The 22,256-nt window shown below is 37.1% G+C and overlaps 1 protein-coding gene across 1 annotated transcript in view; it reads left to right on the top strand.

Moving 5' to 3' along the window:
- The window catches only part of GNPTAB (N-acetylglucosamine-1-phosphate transferase subunits alpha and beta), a 37,429-nt gene extending 17,875 nt beyond the window's left edge, over positions 1-19,554 (top strand). The window contains exons 8-21 of the mRNA XM_062491251.1: positions 1,918-2,079; positions 3,752-3,931; positions 4,890-5,060; positions 6,107-6,230; positions 6,944-7,147; positions 8,054-9,162; positions 10,170-10,369; positions 10,644-10,863; positions 11,870-11,983; positions 12,705-12,790; positions 13,643-13,741; positions 16,545-16,712; positions 18,271-18,361; positions 19,477-19,554. Of these exons, the coding sequence (XP_062347235.1) occupies positions 1,918-2,079; positions 3,752-3,931; positions 4,890-5,060; positions 6,107-6,230; positions 6,944-7,147; positions 8,054-9,162; positions 10,170-10,369; positions 10,644-10,863; positions 11,870-11,983; positions 12,705-12,790; positions 13,643-13,741; positions 16,545-16,712; positions 18,271-18,361; positions 19,477-19,554 (3,006 nt within the window). The remainder of the gene's footprint in view (positions 1-1,917; positions 2,080-3,751; positions 3,932-4,889; positions 5,061-6,106; positions 6,231-6,943; positions 7,148-8,053; positions 9,163-10,169; positions 10,370-10,643; positions 10,864-11,869; positions 11,984-12,704; positions 12,791-13,642; positions 13,742-16,544; positions 16,713-18,270; positions 18,362-19,476) is intronic.
- The last annotated feature ends 2,702 nt before the right edge of the window (positions 19,555-22,256 follow it).

Here is a 22,256-nt window from a genome sequence, read left to right as displayed (position 1 = left end):
AAAAAATCTGCCAGGAGATATTTCCATTTTGAATGTGCCAGCAACAAAATGCTTGGAGCAGAGCTTGAAATTTATTAGAATCTAGTTTATTATTTCACCAGATAGACCTCAGTGAAGTTAACTTTATTGATAGCCTGCTTAGGAAAAAACTGGTTTGTTCTGAAGGTATTACTGGAAAAAGCCCACTTTGATGTAATAAAAATGATCTATTCAGTGCAGAGGTTAGCTAAACTGTGCTGCTGAAAAATAAAACATGTTTCTCCATTGCTTCCTGTATGTGCTTGGAATATTACAAATTTAGAAAAAAAAAATCACGGCATATATGCTGTGTTAGTGGGGGTAAGTGTAATAAATCTAATTAGGAATTTGTAATACAGGTACTTACTTTGTCAAGTTTGGGAGCAAGTTAAACTAAATGTTCTTACATGCTTTCAAAGCTCTAAGATGGTAATATTTTTGGTTTGTTGTATGTATGATTTAGGAGACAGACTCTAAGGGACTGTGTGACTCTGTTGTATTACTAAATAAAGCACATACCCTGTGCTGGCAGCTTTGCAATCTGCAGCATTTCAATGCTGATATTTTTGGAGGTTGCTGCCTGCAGTCCGTAACTATACCTCAGCCATTTAGTTACTGAAGTCATCCTTTCCACCCATAAGTTCAGATGATTCCCTGGAAGGTCTGAGATTTATCAGATTTTTCTAATGACAGGGCTTGTAAGTCAGATTGAAAGATCTCGAATAGCATATGAGTCAAAGTATCAACAGCTTTAAAATGTCACAAGTGGAACAGCTGGTCTTGCTAAGGGAAGAGCTGCTAACTCTGGGACAAGTGTTGTTTTAAAATGAGCAGAAAGGGTCAGATTTAACAAAAAATAAAGAAATAAAATCAGAGTTGTTATGAAGGGAACTCTGATGTTTTTGCTTTTTTTGAACCTGATCATTCAAATTTGATAGCTTATGAATTGCATTTTCACTGAAAATTTGGTAAACGTGGTTGTCTTATGTTGCCTGAAGGAACAAAAATTAAGCATAGCATCAAATAAATATTAATAATTATCTGTGTTTATTCTTAATTGGGCTGTTGAATAAATGCACTTGGAAAATCAAAGTGCAGTTCTTCTTTTAGCTTGATTTGGTCTGCTCCTCCTACTTTGTATGGTAAACACAGCATTTTTTGGGTTATGCTGTATTCCTAGGGAGCTGCTTTGATGCCCTATGATTTGTAAACTATATTTGCTGTTAGGGTGTATAGTGCAAGTCCCTGATCCTGTGCATTATGAAATCTGATATACTGGTGACTTACTGGTGGCAAGAGATAAAAACAGCAAACAGATTAATCAGTCCACAACTAAGAAATGACCATAGCAGTATATTGGCAACCAGCACTAAGGACTTGGAGACCCACATGGATTAGCTCTGGAGCCCTTTGTATCTCAGATTTCAGAGCTGTAGGTTGAACTAACAGTAAACTATTCTGAACATTTCACGCTTCTGACAGTGATGATACATCAGTGCCCTAATTTTCTGGGAGGAGCATTCCTTGTTAAAGATTTTTAAAAAAGGACAATTCTTTCAGTCATATAATAAAGTGTTAATAAAACATGAGTTTTCTTATTGGAGTGACAGAGAATGGATGGGGACTTACTATTTATTTACTCCTGAAATATTTAAAACATGAAAAGGTTTACCATTGCTGGATCCTTGTGTAAAGAGACATGCAAAGTGAAAATTAAGCATAATGTTATGTATCTTTAAGTGGTTTTTAGTTCCCATTTCACTACTTCTTTTTGTGTTTATATAAAATTGTAGCTCTTTAAAAACAGTGCTTACCAGTCATTATTATAAGTAACTCTAGTAAAAATAATACAACAAAAAGATGGAAGAGTGCTGCTGGAGTTGTTTTCTCTGCTTGTAGTTGCAGCTCTATTCAGAAGCCAGCGTGGCTCTCTTGCAACTGAATAACCCCAAGGGTTTCCAAGAACTGAGCAAGCAAGCAAAGAAGAACATGACTATAGATGGGAAAGAATTGATGCTTAATCCTGCTTATTTACTGTGGGACCTCAGCTCTGTCAGTCAGGTGGGTAAATTCTCTTACAGCATTTCAAAACTGCAAGTAGAGGCTAACTAGTCAATAGCAAGGGCCATGGGTTTTTTTTCCAGAAGCTTGGAAATATTAAGAATCAAATACTTATTAGCTTGTAAGAAAACATCACAAGAACACTGTCCATTTCTCAAAGCAATGGGAAAAAAGGATCAAACTGTGATATTTAATTGAAATTTTCGTGTTCTTTACTAAGTGAAGAATGTTGCTCTCTGCACATGGTCTGATAAAGCTGTGTGCAGTCAAGGTCTGAAAGGCTTAACTGATCCTGACTGGCAGATAAGCAGGCTTCATGTGTGGGTAGATAGAGGTTTTTTTAACAAACACGATTATCTCGTTCCCAGTATATTTCTTAAACATTTTTTGCTTTACACCACTGTTTATGCTGAGCAAGAGCTAATTGCTTCCCTTTCAAAAATGTTGAAGTCCTGAAAAAGTGATGTCTGTAAGGAAAGGAGGTTTACTTTAAATGCTTTTGATACAGTGAAGGATGTTTGGTTTAAGAACAGGAAATTAAATAACAAGGTGTCTATTTCAAGATAAGATATCCTGTAATCTTGGGGTTTTGCCTCCTGCTGGAATTTAATTTAACAGTGAATGTCAAGTGGCATGGTTAATGTACCCAGTCCTGAAAAGCTTGCAGTTTCTGTCTGTATCCTGTGACCTGAACTTTTGGGGAAATCTTCCTAGTTAGTACTGAGCCTGAGCTCAAACTTTATATTTCCCCATGTTGAAATTATGCTTTATTTTGTGAATGGGCACCTAGCCAATGGCTGCTGGTGTTGCTAAAATGTTTTGAGTTGTTACTCTTTTTGTGAATCTGAAAACTGCATTACTGTACATATTAGAAAATTTACCTCCAGTGGATAGAATCCACAGTGAAAATAGTAATTATTAAACATTCAACTATTTTTTTGAGTTTTTTGTTTCATTTGGGCTTTAGCAAAGTTCCTTTCAGGAAGCCTTACATGTTGGTTTTGGGAGAGATCATTAAGTTCTCATAAATGGGAAAAGAAATATGTTTCAGTGTCCTATAACCTAATTTTATTACTGAACTGATGAGTTTCTAATTGAAACATTTTCTATTTAATAAAAATACATGGAAACATGTAGCTATTTGATAATGAATATTAGTTCAAGTGTTGGTCATTTTCTCCTGCTTAAATTCTTTAAAATAATAGAGCAGGGGGTAATTTAAGAGCAGCTACATCATGACACGTCCAGTATATCTATATTAGGTGACATTTATATACAGCTTATGATGCAATGTACTTGAAAGGCCCCAGCCTTTTGAAACTGGATTTCTGAAAGGTGATGTTACTGGTTTGAAATGCAGGAGGGGGTGTTTTTTCTGCTTCATTCTTCAAGACCTTTCAGCATGGTCAGTAGACATCCTAATGATACCAGGTGGTCAGCCAGTGATGTCAGACGGTTGCATTGTTCACCTTGATAATTTGGAAGAATATGATTTTTAATAAGAATAATGATTATTATCAATATACTTTTTATTTTTGTATGTCTTAAGTCCTGAAGTGCTTATGTACCCATATGCCGAACCACACTGTCCTTACCTAGCTGGATCAGAACTGTAGCGTTCTATTTTTAAAATCTAAGAAAGGATTACTATTTTTTTTTTTTCTTATTGTAGTCCAAGCAGGATGAGGATGTTTCTGCGAGCCGCTTCGAGGACAACGAAGAGCTGCGGTACTCGCTGCGATCAATAGAGCGACACGCCCCTTGGGTGCGGCACATCTTCATTGTCACCAACGGGCAGATTCCCTCCTGGCTTAACCTGGATAATCCTCGGATAACTATCGTGACGCATCAGGTAACATTCCACGAAACTGCCACTGTCAAAAGGCCAGCAAAGATACCCTGTTTGATTTCAAATGCAGTTATCCTCTCGCAGCAAAAGGCTGCATTTATTTGGAGGAAGTGCCAGCCTCTTCCCTCCCTCTCCCAGGGTTTCATCATGTCCTTATATTTGGGTTAAACAGATAGCTGAATATATATCAAGCGTGGATTTAGTACACTCTTACAAATATTAAGGCTTTAGCTAACATATACTCATGTCTAATATCCTTATAGAGTCTCTTTATAAAAACGTAATTTGAATCTATAAACAGTCTCTCAGAACCAGTAATTGCCTAATAAGCTTGAGTTGAGACAGGATGGATTACAATTACTGGAACTAAGAAGATGGCTACAAAAAAAAGTAGCTATGCATTCTAAAGATGTTATTTAAAAAGAGAAGAGGAATCCTTCAAGCTTCCTGAATAAGTGAAACCAAATTCTTATTACAAATCGAGATGTAATTTTGGTATCTGGACATGCCATAGGAATGCTGCACAACCAAAGTGCTAAAGAGATACTTACTCAACTTCTGCTGTCTGCTGGTGAAGTTACTTGAAAAAGATGGACCAATCCTGACTTTTTGAAAGGTGCAACAGATTTGATTTGCTAGACATTTTGTGCAGCCTGAAATTCATGAGAATTATAAATGTGTACTCTGAGCCTGGTCCAGTACTCACTGAAAGAGTACTGTGTGAAAGTTTGTTACTTTGTGAGCAATCAGGTGCTGTTTCTTAGTTAAACAGAATTGAAAATGGTTTTGTGGGGGGGGAAAAGACATTCAAGTATTTTTTTTTTCTTTTTTTTTGCTTTAATATAATTTTTCTTTTGTATCTATCCTCGGTTTTGATAAGGTTTTTTTAGTAGATAAGTGTCAAATACTTGTGTGCCTGACTTGAAACAGTTTTTGCTTGTTGGGGATTTTCTTGTTTTAGGAAATATTTCAGAATGTGAGTCACTTGCCTACCTTCAGTTCACCAGCTATTGAAAGTCATATTCATCGTATCAGTGGCCTTTCTCAGAAGTTTATTTATCTCAATGATGATGTTATGTTTGGGAAGGATGTTTGGCCTGATGATTTTTATAGCCACTCTAAAGGTCAAAAGGTAAGCCATTATGAAAATATATTTTATTAGAAGTAGAACTTTTCTACTCTAATGATAAAAGTCAAAGGAATGCTACTTTGAACGGGTTTTCATCCATTAGCTTGATCTACAAGAGTGACATGGAGGAAAACATTGAAGATCTATATATTATTATTTCTGTTAAAGCAGTGGGTACACAAGGCACCAGAGACCAGTGAATTAAACATTTTATGCAGGCAGATGTGTGTACTTGCACACAAGTACAGAAGGGTTGAGCGAAATTAGTTTAAGCTACATTAAAATAACTGTTTTCAGTACTTGAGTATTTTAGGAGGCTTTTAGTTGTTGTAGATCTCTAAGGAGAGAGACATGTAAGTGCAAAACCACATTGTTACAGCATTTGTGTTGTTCTTTATTCATCTCAGTTATGATGAAGTCACCCTAGGTGACTTGTTTGTGATAACCTGATCAGCAGGTGTTACTGTAGGAAATGTGCTGCTGAAATCTTGAAACAGTGAAGTCTAATGGAAAATGTGTGGGGTTTTTAATGCCTCCTGAGTTGGAAGAACACACACCACACACACAGTTTGTTTTTTGTTTTTTTTTATACTGACAATTCTTAGGATTATTTAAATTGTAGAGGATGAGATGCTTCAGGGATTATGTTCAACATGTGCTACTTATTTCATGACTGGTTAGTAATGAAGAAACATTTCGAGTCAGGAGAATGAGTGAACTGCAGAGCTATTTCAGAGTTGTAGTTCACCTTTCCTATCTGACAAAAGAGTTTTCATTGGAATGTGGTTTGCAGAAGTAGATTTGGGAAGTCCTACTTGCCATTTCTGGCTATTGCTGCTTTGCTGTGTGGGAATTCTTCAGTTCTTCCTTCCCTTTGAAAGGGATAACGTTTACTTCACAAACAATGGGGTTTAAATTCTATTTGTAAAGTTCTGTGAAATCTTCAGGCACTGTACACATGTAGACATTGTAAGTCTCCATATTCAAAGAATCATGCTCAGTTGACTTCTATTTGCCATTCCTTGTCTCAGAATGTAATGTTTTTCCAGGTGTACTTGACTTGGCCTGTGCCAAACTGTGCTGAGGGATGTCCTGGCTCATGGATTAAAGATGGTTACTGTGATAAAGCCTGTAATAACTCAGCATGTGATTGGGATGGAGGTGATTGCATTGGTAAGACAGTGATGTTAAATTTAGGAAAAGTGAACTGTTTGTTTTTCCTTATAAGAATAATTCTGTAATTTGTCTTTTTCATATCACTACAGGATTTGCCTCCTTTAGTAATAGGAAAAGTTAATTTACAGATTAAAACCTTATTTCTTGCAAACTCCAAATTTCTATGGAAAATGGCAGGAAGTAATAGCACACAGGATAATCTTTCTTTAGGTATCAGATTTGACTAACTGAAAGGAAGGGTCTTGAAATTTAAGTCAGTATATATTAATAATAATATACAGTATCATATATTTGGACTCATAATCCAAATAATAATAGATTGTGAAGATGCACTATTAGTTCCTAGAATAAATTTTCAGGACTGCAGTGTAATAAAACAAAATGGTACTTCTGGATTGAGGAAGTGATACCTTTCTAGGCGGCTGTAAAGTCAAGACTGCAAGCACAAGGAGTAGTAAATCAGTTTACTGCCTGCCTTTTTGAAGTTAAGACAAAATAAGTTGGCACTTTGGATAAACTTTTCACTTAATTCCTAAACTTCTATAGTATGCACAAACTCACTAAGGTCTAGTTAGGATTTTCCTCCTTTTAAATTTCACTGATGATTCTTTAGTCTTCAGTCTAGCTTTAACATGGTGCCCTAAATGTGCCTTTCCTCAGTTATTTGCAATTCTTACTTCTGGTGAGTTTGTTATTTCTTTTTTTTCTAGGTAACAGTGGGGGTAATCGCTATGCTGCTGGTGGAGGTGCAGTGGGAGGTATTGGGAATGGCCCCCCATGGCAGTTTGGAGCAGGAATAAGTGGTGTTTCATATTGTAACCAAGGCTGTGCAAATTCCTGGCTAGCAGACAAATTCTGTGACCAGGCCTGCAATGTCCTCTCGTGTGGATTTGATGCTGGTGACTGTGGCCAGGGTATGTAAAAAGCATTGCTGATGAACTTCCTATGGGGATTCTCTTGAACTGACTGACCTTTTTGGGTTTGTATTTACTCTCAGATTGGGCTGAGGTGTCCTGTACAAGCATCTTTACCTGACTAAAGATAAGTGGAATTGATGATGCCTACAGCAGTTAAAAAGTTTAAAGAACCTCTCTGATGCTGACAGTATGAGCTTAGGCCTGGCTCTGGGCTCTTGCCAAAGGCTACTTTCAGTCACAAGTGAACTTGCCTAAAGTTCCTTTGGATATGAAGGATTAGCAAGGAGTGAACAAAGTGATTTAAGGTGCTGTCTGGTATATGCAGGAGAAGAATTTGTCCTGTTTGGAAGATCAGAGGCTCCCCTGCATTTCAGCTGGGACAGATGTTTTTCTGGTGATTCTATTGCTAGCGGTGAGGTTTTGTTCATCAGGGAGATGACAGATAATCTGTGTTCTGCTGTGGGAGGGAGAAGTTCCTTTTGGCCTATCTGATTTTGAAAATTTCAAATCAAGATGCAGCACTGTAGCAGTGAACTCCAGCTGTTTTAGCTTTACTCTCCTAAAATGTGGCAAAAATGTACTATGGGCAAGCTCCTTATGACTGATACATATTTTTAAGTTAAATGATAATAAGACACTCTACTCAGGTGGAGACTGAAAGAATGATGAATTATACTGGCTTTGAGAATTAGCATGGGAATGTCTGGTAGCTTTATATATCTGAGTATGTTCTAGTCGTCTATTACTGAAGATAAACGTTCTTTCACAAAGCTGTCTCCCTGTTAATACAGAGACTGTAGCTAGGCATATTGCTATTAAAAAAAAGAGGGAAAGATCAATGTCATGCTGAAAATTGACAGAATTTTTTTTGTTTCTTGTTTGTTTTGTTGTTTTTTTCCCCAGATCACTTTGAAGAGATGTACAAGGTGATGCTTCAGCTTAATCAGACCTACTATGTTATTCCCAAAGGGGAATGTCTGCCCTACTTCAGCTTCAGTGAAATAGCCAAGAAAGGAATTGAGGGGTCATACAATGATAATCCAATTATCCGACATGCTTCAATTGCTAACAAATGGAAAACTATCCACCTAATCATGCACAGTGGCATGAACACAACTGTGATCTTTTTTAACCTTACATTCCTAAATAAAAATGATGAAGAGTTTAAAATGCAAATAGCTGTTGAAGTTGATACTAGAGAGGAACCAAAACAGAACACAACTTCCATGCAAAAATCTGACACTGATTTTAAAAGTGTAACTTCAGTACCAGAAGCTGAAATGATATTTGAGGATATTCCAGAAGAAAAACGCTTTCCAAGAGTCAGGAGACGTCGAAATGGCACAAGAGAGAGTGGACCTGAAGAGTTGATAATCCCATCAGTAAATGTGTCTCTTCTTCCTGAAGATATCCAGCTAGCACTGCAGAAACTGGACTTAAAACTACTAAATGGTGATATAACTCAGAAAGGATATAATCTATCCAAGGCTGCTCTCCTGAGACCTTTCCAGTTTTTAACCACAACAAAGAGTATTGTAGGCCTGGAAAAAAAGGGCATGCATAATCATTTAGAAGATCAGAAGAACCAGAGCAACTGGGAGAAGCCTTATAAAGATCTAAATGATGGCAAAATAAAAACAGTAAAAGCAAAGGAAGAAGTTCCCTCAAGGCTTATGGGAACTAAGGGGACTGTTGGGACAATGAGCACAAATAAATATATTTATGAAGTACAGCCTAAAGCCACACTTCCTTTCCAGAGCTTGGGGAAAAAAAATGAAACTCAAGAAAAAGTATTGAATGCACTCATATTAAGGGAAACACAGAAATCAAAGCATATTAGGAATTTTGATACTGGAGAAGGTGCACAAGGGATGGAAGGAGTAAAAAGGCATGAGCAGGTGGATGCAAATACAAAGGAGGGGGTAGTGGGAAGAAAATTGCAGTCCTATGCTGGAAGTTACCAAGGCTTTTTGCCATGGGAGAAAAAGAAGTATTTCCAAGACCTTCTTGATGTGAGTATCTTCATATCATTCCTTACTGGAATAGTTGCATCTTTCTTGCATTTATTGAAATACTCTTAATATTATTTATACATTTGAAATGTGCTTTGCCTTTGAGGCAAATGCTGGGATTTTTTTGAAAGATACTTTACACATAAAATGTAACTTGTTTATGATCTGGGCCTCTCTTAGCTAGGTGGTAAAAGCCAAATAACTATTTCTGTTTCCTTTCTACTACCTTTTCTTGGTAAAATTAATTCTTTTTTCATTGTATTTTGTCACAGGGCTATTGCTCAGACACATATAGCACTATATCAGAAAGCTTAAATTTTGTTTTTATTGTATTTATGCAGCTGTGGATTCAGTTTAAATGCATGCTTAAAAATGCAGAAAATGGGTATAACGATAAATACTTAAATTCTAAAAGTTAAATTGAAAGTCTTCAAAGAAACTGCTTTTCTAGATTGTGTCAAGAAAATGCATAGGAAGTTTCCTGTGCTTCCATCCAAGGCCCTTTGGCAGTTTTGGAAAGCTCTAGAAGAGAAGATACTGTGCTTCAGTTGGTAGCAGCTGCTTTTCCCTATTTCACATAGCAAAGGGCTCTGTTTTAAAACAACTCTCTGTTCATCTGAGATTGAATTTTGCATGAATAATCTTTATATTCATAGGATTTCAGTTTATCAAATAAGGATGAATAATCTGCAAAAAAGGCAGTATTACAAATAAATCTGATGACAAATAGGGCCCTTAGTGTGTGTGAGCTGTCAAAGCACAAATATTAAGGAAACCTTTTAGAGGGTAGTTTTCCTCAAAACATGAAAGCTTTAAGGAAAAGTTTCTTTTATTTCTTTTTAAAGGAAGATCTAAGGAAAATGAAGAAAAATATTTTAAAATTCTCTTCCTATTTTCAGATATGGAAAGAGTTGGCAGCTGGCTGAAATTTCATTTTTCCTGTGTGTCTAGTGTTTTCTGACTTTTTCAGTAATGTAACCTAGATTTATGCCTGTCCTGCTCTTTAGGAAGAAGAGTCATTACTCAAACAAATGTCATATTTTACTGAAGGTAAACATTTTGGAAGGCAGCTGAAAGATACATTTGCTGATTCCCTTCGATATGTAAATAAGCTGTTGAACAGCAAGTTTGGATTTACATCTCGTAAAGTCCCTGCTCATATGCCTCACATGATTGACCGTACTGTTATGCAAGAGCTCCAGGATATGTGAGTGTGGCTTTGCTTGAAATAATGTACAACTGTGGGAAAGTCTACCTTTCTGTTGCTTTGCTGTACCCATTTCCAGTGTGTGAATGGCTACTCATTAAGATTATGTTTTGGAAAAGGAAATAAGAAGTTTATTACAACATGATAGTTGGGATACAGTGAGATTTTTTTTAAAAGCACTTTCAAAATTCTGGATAAGAATTTGTATTTATGTTTTTCTCAGTGTTTTCCTCAACAAAATGGAGTGCTTAAATGAGTTTTCATTTGTATTTAGGTTTCCTGAGGAGTTTGACAAGACATCATTTCACAAAGTGCGTCACTCTGAAGATATGCAGTTTGCTTTTTCATATTTCTACTATCTTATGAGTGCCGTTCAGCCACTGAACATTTCTCAGATCTTTGATGAGGTTGACACAGACCAGTCAGGCATCTTGTCTGACCGAGAGATTCGCACGTTGGCCACAAGGATCCATGAACTACCATTAAGTTTGCAGGTACTCACTCTTTCCTTACTGATTAACTTTTAGAGCAGCTTCAAAGTCCAAAATGGTTAAAATAAAATGAGTCGAATTTTTGCCCTTGCTTGTTGCATCAGTAGCATTTGGCAATTTTTAAATGTTACCTGGAAAGTGTAGCATTGTGTTCTACTTGATTGTTTTTTCTGTGGAGTCTGCAATTAAACTGAGTTCTAGCAGCTTCAGAAAAATGGCTCACTGCAGTCTGAGCTCAAGGAAACAGTGTGAGTTTGTCCAAAAGCAGTTCACTGCCAAGAATTGGATCCTGCTGTGCTAACTGTAGTTTGTGTAGATAGTAAAAGATGGTTCTTGCCCTGAGGAACTTGTGTTCTAAAGAAAGAACTGAGAAAAAGGATAGCAAGGAAGTCATACTAGTAAATAGTATGATCATATATGAAGACTATGCTTCTGTTCTTCTAGGAGCCTCATAAACAGAGATATGGTTTTTGTAGGACTTGCCTTCTTAAACATTCAGGTAGAGAACAAAGTGTACTGGTTTTGCTTTACAGAGAGCAAATGATACAAACCAATGAAACAGTTTATGACACAGGACACAAAATCACTGGCATAGTGAGAACACAGCCCTGCTTTAGTATGTTCTTGGCCTGTACCTTAATCAGAAAGTCTTCCTGTCCTTGCTGTTAACTCTTCTGTTTGTTTGGTTGATATGGAATTTAATATGCCAGTGTTGATTTGGGAACTCTTTTGCTAATAATGTCAGGATAGGATTCTGATTTTAAATTAAGTCATACCTTATCTGGTCTCAATTAAACTCTGTACTGAGCATTTGCTTTACTTTTTAAGGAGTCCCCCTGACATAGCAGTTACTGAAATGGGATCTGCTGAGTATTGTCTTTTGTGGACAGAAGCATGGAAGCTTCTTATGTAGATAATGTTAAATACATTTGTGCGCCCTGGGTTTTAGAACTACGTGAGTGAGAAAATCAGTAGGATTATAAATGTTTTTTTTCCTCCCCTTTTTTAGGATTTGACGGGTCTAGAACAAATGCTAATAAATTGCTCTAAGGCTCTCCCTGCCAACATCACTCAGATCCATGTTATTCCTCCAACTCAGGAAGCATACTATGATCCAAATCTGGTAAAAAACATTGATCTTAAAAGATACTTATTTTCTTTCTTGAGTATGTATTTACTTTTAAAGCTGATTTGATTTCTAAAAGGATTTACAAAAATTACTACTTGTATGTACATGAAGTAAGCATTACAAAATGAAAATTTTATAGGTTGCTTCCTAATTTACTAACTCTTAGTTTTCTTCAAAAGCCAAGAAAAGCTGAGATTTAGGATGTTATAATTGGGATTTAAAAAGTCATCTTTGTTAAGAAAATTTATTCTTGTGAACCAAAAAGACAGTAAACCCAATACCTCTCTGCCTAGAATTTCCTGGTAAATCTTTATCTGAATTTTAACCCATTTATTCAAAAAACACCGTAAAATCTAAAAATCTCTGTTGTACAGAGATTACCTGGACAATTTTACTGATGGCTTTTATCAGAGGAATATCAGGCAATTGTCAAGTGAGTTAGAATTTTACTGAGAATGAAGTTGCAATGGTTTTGCCCAAAAGTAATCTGCATTTTTCAGATATTATTTGTAAAATAGGAAATTGTGATGTTATGCACCAGTATAGTTTGGGGTTTTTTCCCTCTGCAGTTGATAACAAAACTATTGCTTTTGATTGCAGGAGAGTAAAGTATGCAGGCCTCTCTAGCTGTAATAAAAGTTTTCTTACAAAATACACCCTTTATAACACACTGTAATTTTCAGTAACCTATAACCTAAACAGTGTTTTCTTCCAGCCTCCAGTAACCAAAAACCTAGTGACTAATTGCAAACCTGTGACTGACAGGATTCGTAAGGCTTACAAGGACAAAAACAAATACAGGTATGTTATGGCATTCCTGTGAGAAGTGATGCTTAGTGTTGTAAAAGCATAGGAGGAGGGACAAATAGACACATAACCCAAAGTGTGCTAACAAGTCTTAGTTCAGCCTATTTTAACAATGGAACTAAAGAAACATACTGTTGTTAACTTATGTATGTTTCATTCATTGTGCAGAGTGATGTGGGTTTTGTCATAGATTGCGAAGTAGACTAAATACTTCCATGTTATTTGTGTAATTTCCTAATTTGTGTTGTACAACAGTAAGCCAGAGTATCTTTGGATGGCTAGAGAGTGAGTGCAGTTCAAGAGGCATATAAAGAAGGAAACAGCCTTCCTGTGCCTAGAAGTTGTAAATCTACTTTGTCCTTCCTTCTACTGAAAAAAAGAAAAAACAGAACAAGCATTTTAGTCTTAACTACCTTGTACCTTTTGTGTGAGATGGAGGAGTGACAGTGGCCTGAGCTTTATAAATGGAGGAGGTTCTCAGGTGAGACTTGAAACCTTCAGTGCTTTCTTATATTGAGATAAGTGAAGTGATAAATCTAAGTGTGGTATCTACCACTAGTAAGACTGTTAACCTGGGGTCAAATGCTCATATTTTATATCCTTTCTCTTAGAATTCAGATCTGTGATTGAGATGTAGTTACTAATAAATCTGCAGAAAAGTGGTTCTGTGCAAGAATGTTAGCTGAAAGTTTTAAATGTGTTGATAGAAAGTAAATGGCAAATTTTAGTGAAGGTTGGCCAGTCAGATTAGAAATGTTGCTCAGTAATGCTAAATACAAGATTGATATTTATTGAACCAGACTTTAGGTTGTTCTGTTAATGTATAAATATTATTTCAACAATAAGGTTTGAAATCATGGGAGAAGAGGAAATTGCCTTCAAAATGATTCGCACAAATGTTTCTCATGTAGTTGGTCAGCTGGATGACATACGAAAAAATCCCAGGTATCCTGTTTGGTGATTTGTGTGAAGCTTTGAGATGGTTTTAATTTTCTGATTTGATTTCTTTTTTTTTGTATTTAAAAGATAACTTATTGTCATGTATTTCTAAACTGTGTGTTACAGGGCAAGACAAATTTGAACCAAAAATACCTCTTGTTTTTCTGTTTGACTGAAGCTGATTCCTCTCTCTGTTATGCCAGGGGGTATTTCAAAAATTAGTTACATTTTAATTTATCCAAAATATTTGAAAACTTAGAAATTTCAGCTATTTTTGAAGCTTTCATTATTTTACCATTTTAGGGGGCATACAGTTTATATTGCAGCCAATTTTATTTTAAAGGAAGAACTTTTTGACTAGCTTTGTGCTGGTATATTATCCTAGGAGTTAGGTGTGGATTATTTTGTTACTAAATCAGTTTTGCATATTCATTGTGCTTTCAAGCTCTTTTACTGCATGGAAAGAATCTTGCTTCTGTCTTCAGAAAACCAGAGTTTTCTGCCAGTTTAATGAGCTTGGCTGCAAGAAGAGGTCTGACAAATGTCAAAAGGCAGAGCAAGGAGGAAAGTAGAACCAGGTACCTTGGGCCAAGGAAAGTGAAGCCTCCTCTTTTGGTTGCAGAAAACTGTTGGGTAATCACAGCTGCCTGTAAAGCAATAGCACAATTTATCCTTGTAGATAAAGAGTAGATTTCTACACTCCTCTCAAGACTGTACTACATTTACTGGGTTATTTTTTCAGAAAGGGAAATGCTAGTCTTGAGAAATTTTACAGCTGAAGGTGGTTTGTATATATATTGTATCTAGTTCTTTCAAAGAGTGCCTTCTGGCCACCCCATTCCTGCATACCAGTTGCCACAATGATCCATTTTGAAAGAAAAGTAGGCAGTGCTTTAGCTCATCCTGCTGCTTCCTTTTCCTTCTCTGTTTCTTTGTCTAAGGTAGGAGTGATTTGTTAGGCTCAGAGAGGCCTGTGTAACGTTAAGTGTCTAACCTTCAGTGTTCACTAATTGAGGAGATGATTAGCCGGGCTCTATTCCTGCAAAGTACAGTGCAGTACTGTACTCTTATCTTGTTAACAAAGGAGAGCTGGCACAATTATGTAGGCATGCCATTTCCTTCTCTTTGCCGTGTTTTCCTTGCATACAAACCAATAATTATAAGCAGTCTCTAAAAGCAGGTTTTTAGTACCCGTCTTGGAGTGAGCTAAAAGTGGCATTCACTTACTGATCTCCCAGAAATGTTTGGTTAGCACCCTTAAGGCAAAGTGAGCGTTAATTGTCTAGACATTAATTCTGGAATATCCAAAGGATTGTCATGTTTGGTTTCTTTTGGATGACTTTAAACAGTCTTTCCATTAGAAATGGGCTAATATCCTCATCAATCCCATACATTGCTGTGTGTGGCATCCTCTCAGCCTGTAAGCTGTATCTCTTTTCAATGAAGCTAAACAGGAATATACACTCTAGGAACACAGCTACTGCATTCCCAGGGCTAATGAGCTGCCAGTCCAAGGGACAAGGCCAGGGACAGTCCAGAGTAAACTCCCAAAATGCTTAGAGTGTAGCCATGATCGCCATAACCCGCTGCTTTGCATAGTATTATTTGATACAGGAGATATGCCTCTCCAAAAACCATCAGGCTGTGTTTTTATTTTCTCAGATGTAGCAATTTGAATGCCTGGTTATCCCCTGCACGTAATTGTCCAGAGCAAGGTTACCAGTTGTGTGAGATGCAGTATGCTGCTATTCAGTGCTAATTCCCTGTGTGGGCTGATATATAAGCTCCAGAGTTCTGCTTATTTCCAGATTCTTGCAGAAGTCTGAACTTTGCTCTTTGAAAGAGCACACCATACTATAGAGAATACAGCTGACCAGAACTGGTTATTTACAAAGGTTAGCAGTGACAAGGCATATGTCACCAGATATAATTTCTGCCTCTGGGGAAAATGTAGGAGTCTTGTATCTCACAATATAAATAAAGCACATAGCCTTGCCCAAATGTGGGAAGGGAAATTTTTTGTTGTCATGCACCAGGTCAGAGTGGCCAAGAGTACAAAGCAGTCTAGCACACTAGCTGCTGCTTTAGTTTCAATTATTAAACTTTAATTTAGCAGTAACTTAGCTCCATGTTTCTGACGTGAGAAATAGCTCTCTGCAGGAGCCATTACTGGGAGCATGCTTATTTGATCACAGTGATTTCCATGTAAATTCTATCCAACTTGTTGTTGTTTGTATTTTGGTAGGTTGAGTCTAGCTTTGGGTCTGTGATTCAACAGATTATATAATGTTCACCAAAGCCTAGGGACCAAACTTTGCCCTCTCTTATACAGTCTAATATAGTTATTATGTTAATTTTCTCTAAAGAATTCAACGTGAACACTAAAATATTAACATTTTTGTATGTTTCCCTCCTACAGTGGAGCTCACTCTTATTTAAGAGACTTTACTTGTGACAATTCAAAAGTATAAAAATCTGTACCCAGATTGTAAGGCTCTGTTCAGTGGGCTCTGGGATGGTGCACACTCTAGTTTCCATTAGATGGCAGCATTATATAACTAGACATGTGGCCTGTCACTGGATTGTTCTGAGGTTTTGACTTGCTGTCAATCCTAGTGTTCTTACAATTAAATTTAAAATTTAATTTAAAATTAATTAAAAATAATGCAACAATAAAAATATAGCTGTTTGGTTTTAAAATTACATGGTTTCAACTTTGTTTTCAGGGATTATGTTTGTGCTATTGGTTTGGCAATACCTTTGCCATATTATCAAGGAAATATTCTAATAACATCATCTTGTTTTCTAGAAAATTTGTTTGCCTAAATGACAATATTGATCACAATCATAAGGATGCACAAACAGTGAAAGCGGTGCTTAGGGATTTTTATGAGTCAATGTTTCCCATCCCTTCCCAATTTGAACTGCCAAGAGAGTATCGGAATCGTTTCCTTCATATGCATGAACTCCAAGAATGGTATGTTCCACAAATTCTTTTCAAGTTACTCTAGTGCAGTAATATATAATTACCTAAGATACTGCTAGCAAGCTGGTTTTTCCCCAGTATTGTCATAAAAGAGTTAACAGTGAAAATAGCATGGTAAGATTTGAACGGACTAAAATATGAGATCTGCAGGATTTGGGTTTTTCCAGAGCTTAAATAGTCATCAGCATCTTGCCAATTGGTCCTAACCAACTGCAAACAAAAGTTGTTGGTTTGTTTCTTTGTGAATTTTTTTCTAAAAATAAAAAAGGAATTCTAGCTTTCTTTAAATGTAAAAAAAAAAAAAAAACAGAACCCCAAACCATTGTTACATTTCTTTCTAAGTGATTTTTTTTCAATCAGTCACATAGCAATAACCATCTGAATAAAAATCAGCAAAGATATGTGTGTCCCATTTTTGCATAACATATGAAAATTTTGCATGTGTTTATCTCTTGCCATTTTATAAATAACAGCTGAAGAAATTGGAGTCAATTACTTGAGAAGATAAGCAAAACATTGACAGATACAGTGACAAAAATGACACAAGACTAATATAAGTAAACCTGTTACTGATCAGCAAATCATGAGAAATAGCTGCTAATAAGAACATAGAAAATTTTAGAGGAACTGTGGAAGGAATCAGAAGGATAGTAGGTGTAACTGTAGTGCTACAAGCCCTGCTGTAGTAGTGGTGGAGGCAGCAGGGGGCAGACTCATTTCAGCAATAAGCTTTAGAAATTTGTGCTGGAGGAGAAGACTCAGTGTTGGCTCCCTTTTAGAGACCCTCCATCAAGACCTTTTGTAGCTTCAAAAAGGTGCTTTATTTTGTCTTGTTTGTAGCCAAAGATGATTCTACCAGGGTGCATTAAGACAGGCTGAAGTGCTGGTGGAAATCAAAGTATTTTCAGAATCACAGGACAGCCCAGGTTTGCAGGGACCTTGAAAGATGATCTGGTCCAGTGTTTCATGGGAAAAGGTGCCTAGATGAGACTGTCTCCTGCCAGCTTTCAAATTACAGACATATAGTAGCCAGTCTCTCCTAGCTACAGGTATATAGCTGTAGCACTTCAGGGAATTGCAGTTTGGTCAAAAAGGACATAGTGTGACTGCAAAACCATGTTTGTCACAAGGAGATGTGGCACTTGGGGACAGTTTAGGTGTGGACTTGGCAATGTTAGCTTAACAGTTGGACTCAATCTTGGAGGTCATTAATAACCCAAAAAATTCTGTGATCTAGCACTCCAAGCAGTCGTATCTTGGAAACTTCAGTGGTGCAGACTCTGCCCTGTCTCTGGGGAGACTGCTCCAGAAATTGTTTTGACTGTAAAAAAGATTTCCTTATCAAGATGAGACCTCTCCCAGTCCTACTAATAGCTGTTGCCCCTTGTCCTCTCTATGTGGCTTTTGGTGAAGAGAGAGCGTATGTCCTCTTTTTGTCACTCTTTAAGAACCGGAAAAAACTTCCTTTGCATGTCTTGTGGAAACTCTTTAAATATTTGCATTTATGATATATGAAGTTGTTTTTCTGTTTCCTTCCTTCTTTGTCCAGGAGGGCATATAGAGACAAGCTCAAATTCTGGACCCACTGTGTTCTAGTAACACTTATTGTATTTACAGTCATCTCATTTTTTGCTGAACAGGTAAAGTTTATGTCTTTTGTTCAAATCTGTATAACACTTAACAAATTGTGGAATCTTCAGGATAACATTGGATGGATTTTTAAAATAAGTTTTGAAGAATAGCTAGGATTTTCCCTTCATAAAAGAAGTAAAGATTTTACATGACTCATGACCAGGTTGTTTTAATTTTTAAGTCATCATGTTGAGATCCCTCAAAAAGAGAGTCATATGGGGAGAAGGAGAGTGGCACCTTCAGGTGCCTTGTGACAGTCAAGTCCATCACCAGTGTGCTCAAATTCAGTAACTGGTTTTGAAATTCTTGCTCTGTTAACATGGATATTGGTAGAAGCCTATAGCAAGTTAAGAGGAAGGAAAATTAGTCCAGAAGGGGATCTTATTTTACTTAAAGGCCTTATCGAAATCTCTTGCCTAAGTAATTGCAAAGACTCCAATTCTGAATTCAAAAGGTTTTGAATCTGACACAAGGGGAAAGACCCCTTGACTTCTACAAGCTTAAAATGACTTTCTTGATCATGATTAGTCCTGCTAAACTCAGAGGGAGTCAATGGAACAAATCATATGGGTAATTCTTTGCAGGTTGGGGCCTTAAGTAACACTTTCCGTGGTCTGATGAAGAGGGTGTAATTCTTAAAAGGTTGGCTTTTGATTATTATTTTTTTCCCATCTGTAACTTTTGCATGACTCTTTCTTTCCTTTGATTTTCAGCCTTTTTATGTATATTAGAAAACTCCATTAGTAACTTTGATATTGGAAGGGGATACTCAACTCAGTGGTACAGTTAGGAATCTACCATTTTAAGATGCCAGCTTTGTGCTGATCTTTTCAAAATAGAATGTAGCCTGGTGCTAATTTAAATATACAAATTATCTTTAAAATAATCAGAATAAAGGCATGGTGTATTTTTCACTTTCTGCTTGTGTTCTGATTATTGAGAAGTCTAGTGGAAATGTGCACATCTAATAGATGAATTGGAGTAAAAAAATGCCTTTCTGATATAATCAGAAAAAAAAAAGTACAGTGCTGAGTATTTACTATGGGTGATACAGATTTGACAGTGTCCAGGACCTTTAGCCCAGCAGAGAACTACATATTGTGTTTTTTTTTTCTCTCCTCAGCTAATTGCACTTAAACGAAAGATTTTTCCAAGGAGAAGGATCCAAAAAGAAGCTGGCCATGAACGAATCAAAGTGTAGAAGAGCTTTATTTTGGAGATCAGTCTACCTCAAGCTGTGATTAAGCATTTTAAATGTCTCTTTTATAAGTGTCTTTTCTGGTTTGCCATCTTACTACACTGATATAAAGAAAAAAAATCATGCACCTACATTCAAATCTCTGCAGTACTCTTCATGATATAAAAGCTGCTGGGGCTGTTGCAATGCAAAATAACAACAAATAATTGCAGGACACCTGTACATAGGCAGTTTTCAACAGATCTTACTTTACAACTCCTAGTTCATGGCCGTGCTATCCTTTTTTATAAAAAGGGTTACCTAAACAAATGTTACTGCATTTGTGGCAGTGGATGTTGCCAACTAGATAAAATGTTGGAAGGAGAAGTTGTTTGGGATCAGCTTAAGAAGTCCTTGATCTTGCATTCCAAAGCATTTTGCAAATTTCTGTCATTGCTGCTGTTTTTTTAGCCTTCTGGGGAAAATTGAGAAAATTATGTAACTTGTCATTTAAATTTAGAGTAAGTTTATAGATGTTGACATTCTTTAAAGCACAGTGACAATTTATCTCCCTATTTGTAGTGTATAATTGGGATTTGAAAGAAAGGCATGCTACTAAAAAATTACACAGTAACAACATCTAATGGTTCATTTAAAAGGTATTTTATATCTAGTGTATTATAATCCCAAGAATACACAAAGAAATGGTGTTATTTCCTGGCTTGATTACACGGAGGGGGTTGTAATCAAAGGAAAATGATCAAGGTAAAATATTTTACAAGCTTTGTAAATAAAAAAGCAAAAGTGCCTCTATATGAATGGGTAACAAGCTGCTTCAAAGTAAAAAACTATAGGGAGCAGTGTTTCACTTCATAAAACAATATTTGTACTGACATACAGAGCTGTGGTGTTTTTTAATTTGACAGGGTTTGGCCCTGTATTTTGCTGCGAAATCAGAGTAGTGTGGTTCTATGTGGGAAAGGGTACCGAATCTTTTCAAGCAGAAATTTCTGATGGTGTATCTTCACTTAATTGTATTACCAGTATTCAAAAAACATTCATTTTTGTAATGGGATGATATACAAAATGTACGTGCATATGTATTGTAAGATACTTGTCTTGCTTTGGAATTAACTAAAAAGCGATGAAAGTTGTCTGCCGTTTCTATTTGAAAGTCAAACAAAGCTCATCCATTTTGCTAAATTAGCCAGGAACCCATCTGAATCTTTATGTCAACAGTTCTTAATTTTATTTTTTTTTCCCCATTAAAAACCTTCCAGCTTTAATGCGTTAATAGTAGTTTGAAGCATGGCTCCCTTCTCGCTGTGGGACGAAGCTCTGGAGCAGCGCGAGGCTCGGCGGCCGCTGCCGGCTCGGTGCCGCTCCCGAGGGCCCCGTTCCCTTCCCCTTCCCCTTCCCCTTCCCCTTCCCGCGAGGGCTGCCGGGAGCTTCGGTGCCAGCGGGATTCCCTGCGCTGCGATTCCCTCAAGCCCTCGCAGGGCTCCCGCTGCCGCTCGGGGAGCTCCTCCCGCTCTGTCCCTGCCGCCCGCGTCCCCTCAGGGTGCGGCTGAGGGCCCAAGGCTCCCTCGCTGCTCTGAGGTGGGTCCCCGCCGAGGAAAAAAGCTTTGAAAAGCCCCACACGGGACATTCACACAAGCACCGGTTTGTTTAATATCTTTTTTTGGGGAAAAAAGAAAGAGGTGAGTTTCTGTGAAAATAGCTGTTGAAGTGCACAGCTGTGGTTGAAGACGCTCGGGTCGGCTGAAACAGGATGGGTGAGGGCTGCGTGGGCTTGTGAGGTGGCAGGATTGTTTTACACCTGCCTGAGGGGGACTAAGATGTTCTGCTTTTTAAACTGACTTTTCGAGCAAAGGAAAGTGTCTGTACGTCAGATCAAATAGATGCTTGCAGTTCAAAGTTAAAGTGCCTTGGCAGCACAGGGGCGGGCACAGCCACACGCTATGGACCAGCACTCCCCTCCTTTACGTGATGTCCTCAACAGTCAGCAGTCAAAAAGCAGATTGAGTCTTGACAATTTTCTCTCATTAGAGGTTAATTTTAATGCAAGGGCTTTTGATCTTCCATTCAATAAAGACACTTGTAAAAGCTTTTCAGGACACTTGTAAAATCTAAAATCCTTCATACTACATAGAAAAGCATCAACCGTAGAAAAAGCTCAGTATTAAAAAGCACTGTTCCTTCCTTAGCATAGTGTAACCATGTTTGTACAGATCCATGGAATTTGGGATTAAAATAAAATTCCAAGGGGTATTGACAAGTAATTAAAATTAAAAAAAAAAAAAAAACAGGAATAGGAAACTGAGGTGTGTGAGAGAGTTGATAATGGTGGGGGGAACTCACAGCCCTTGAACTGCAAAAGATCATTAATGGAGTTCTCAATTTCCATGTGTGAACTTAATTTTCAGGTCAACCTCTGCCCTGGCTAGTGGAAAACCTACTGATATTTCTGGCTGTGTTGGACTGTGTCCAGAATGAGAGGTTTACTTAAGTAAATAAATGAATATTTTTTTAAGAGGGTAGTCAAGGTGTAAAATGTTTGCCAGTGTAGAAATGGCCTTACTTATGTTAACAGGATGCTATAAAGATAAATCAGAACCTGGAAGTTGACCAGGACTTTAAAAAATGGCATAAGTATATATACATTTGTCTTTAAAGTGTGGGATGGCTTGTAGGATCATTGTTCTCTATGGTTTATCATTTCTCTG

Source organism: Cinclus cinclus, chromosome 4 (genome assembly GCF_963662255.1).
Source record: "Cinclus cinclus chromosome 4, bCinCin1.1, whole genome shotgun sequence".
NCBI lineage: Eukaryota > Metazoa > Chordata > Aves > Passeriformes > Cinclidae > Cinclus > Cinclus cinclus.
Note: the sequence above shows the minus strand (reverse complement) of the source record. Positions and strands in the feature narration are given on the sequence as shown.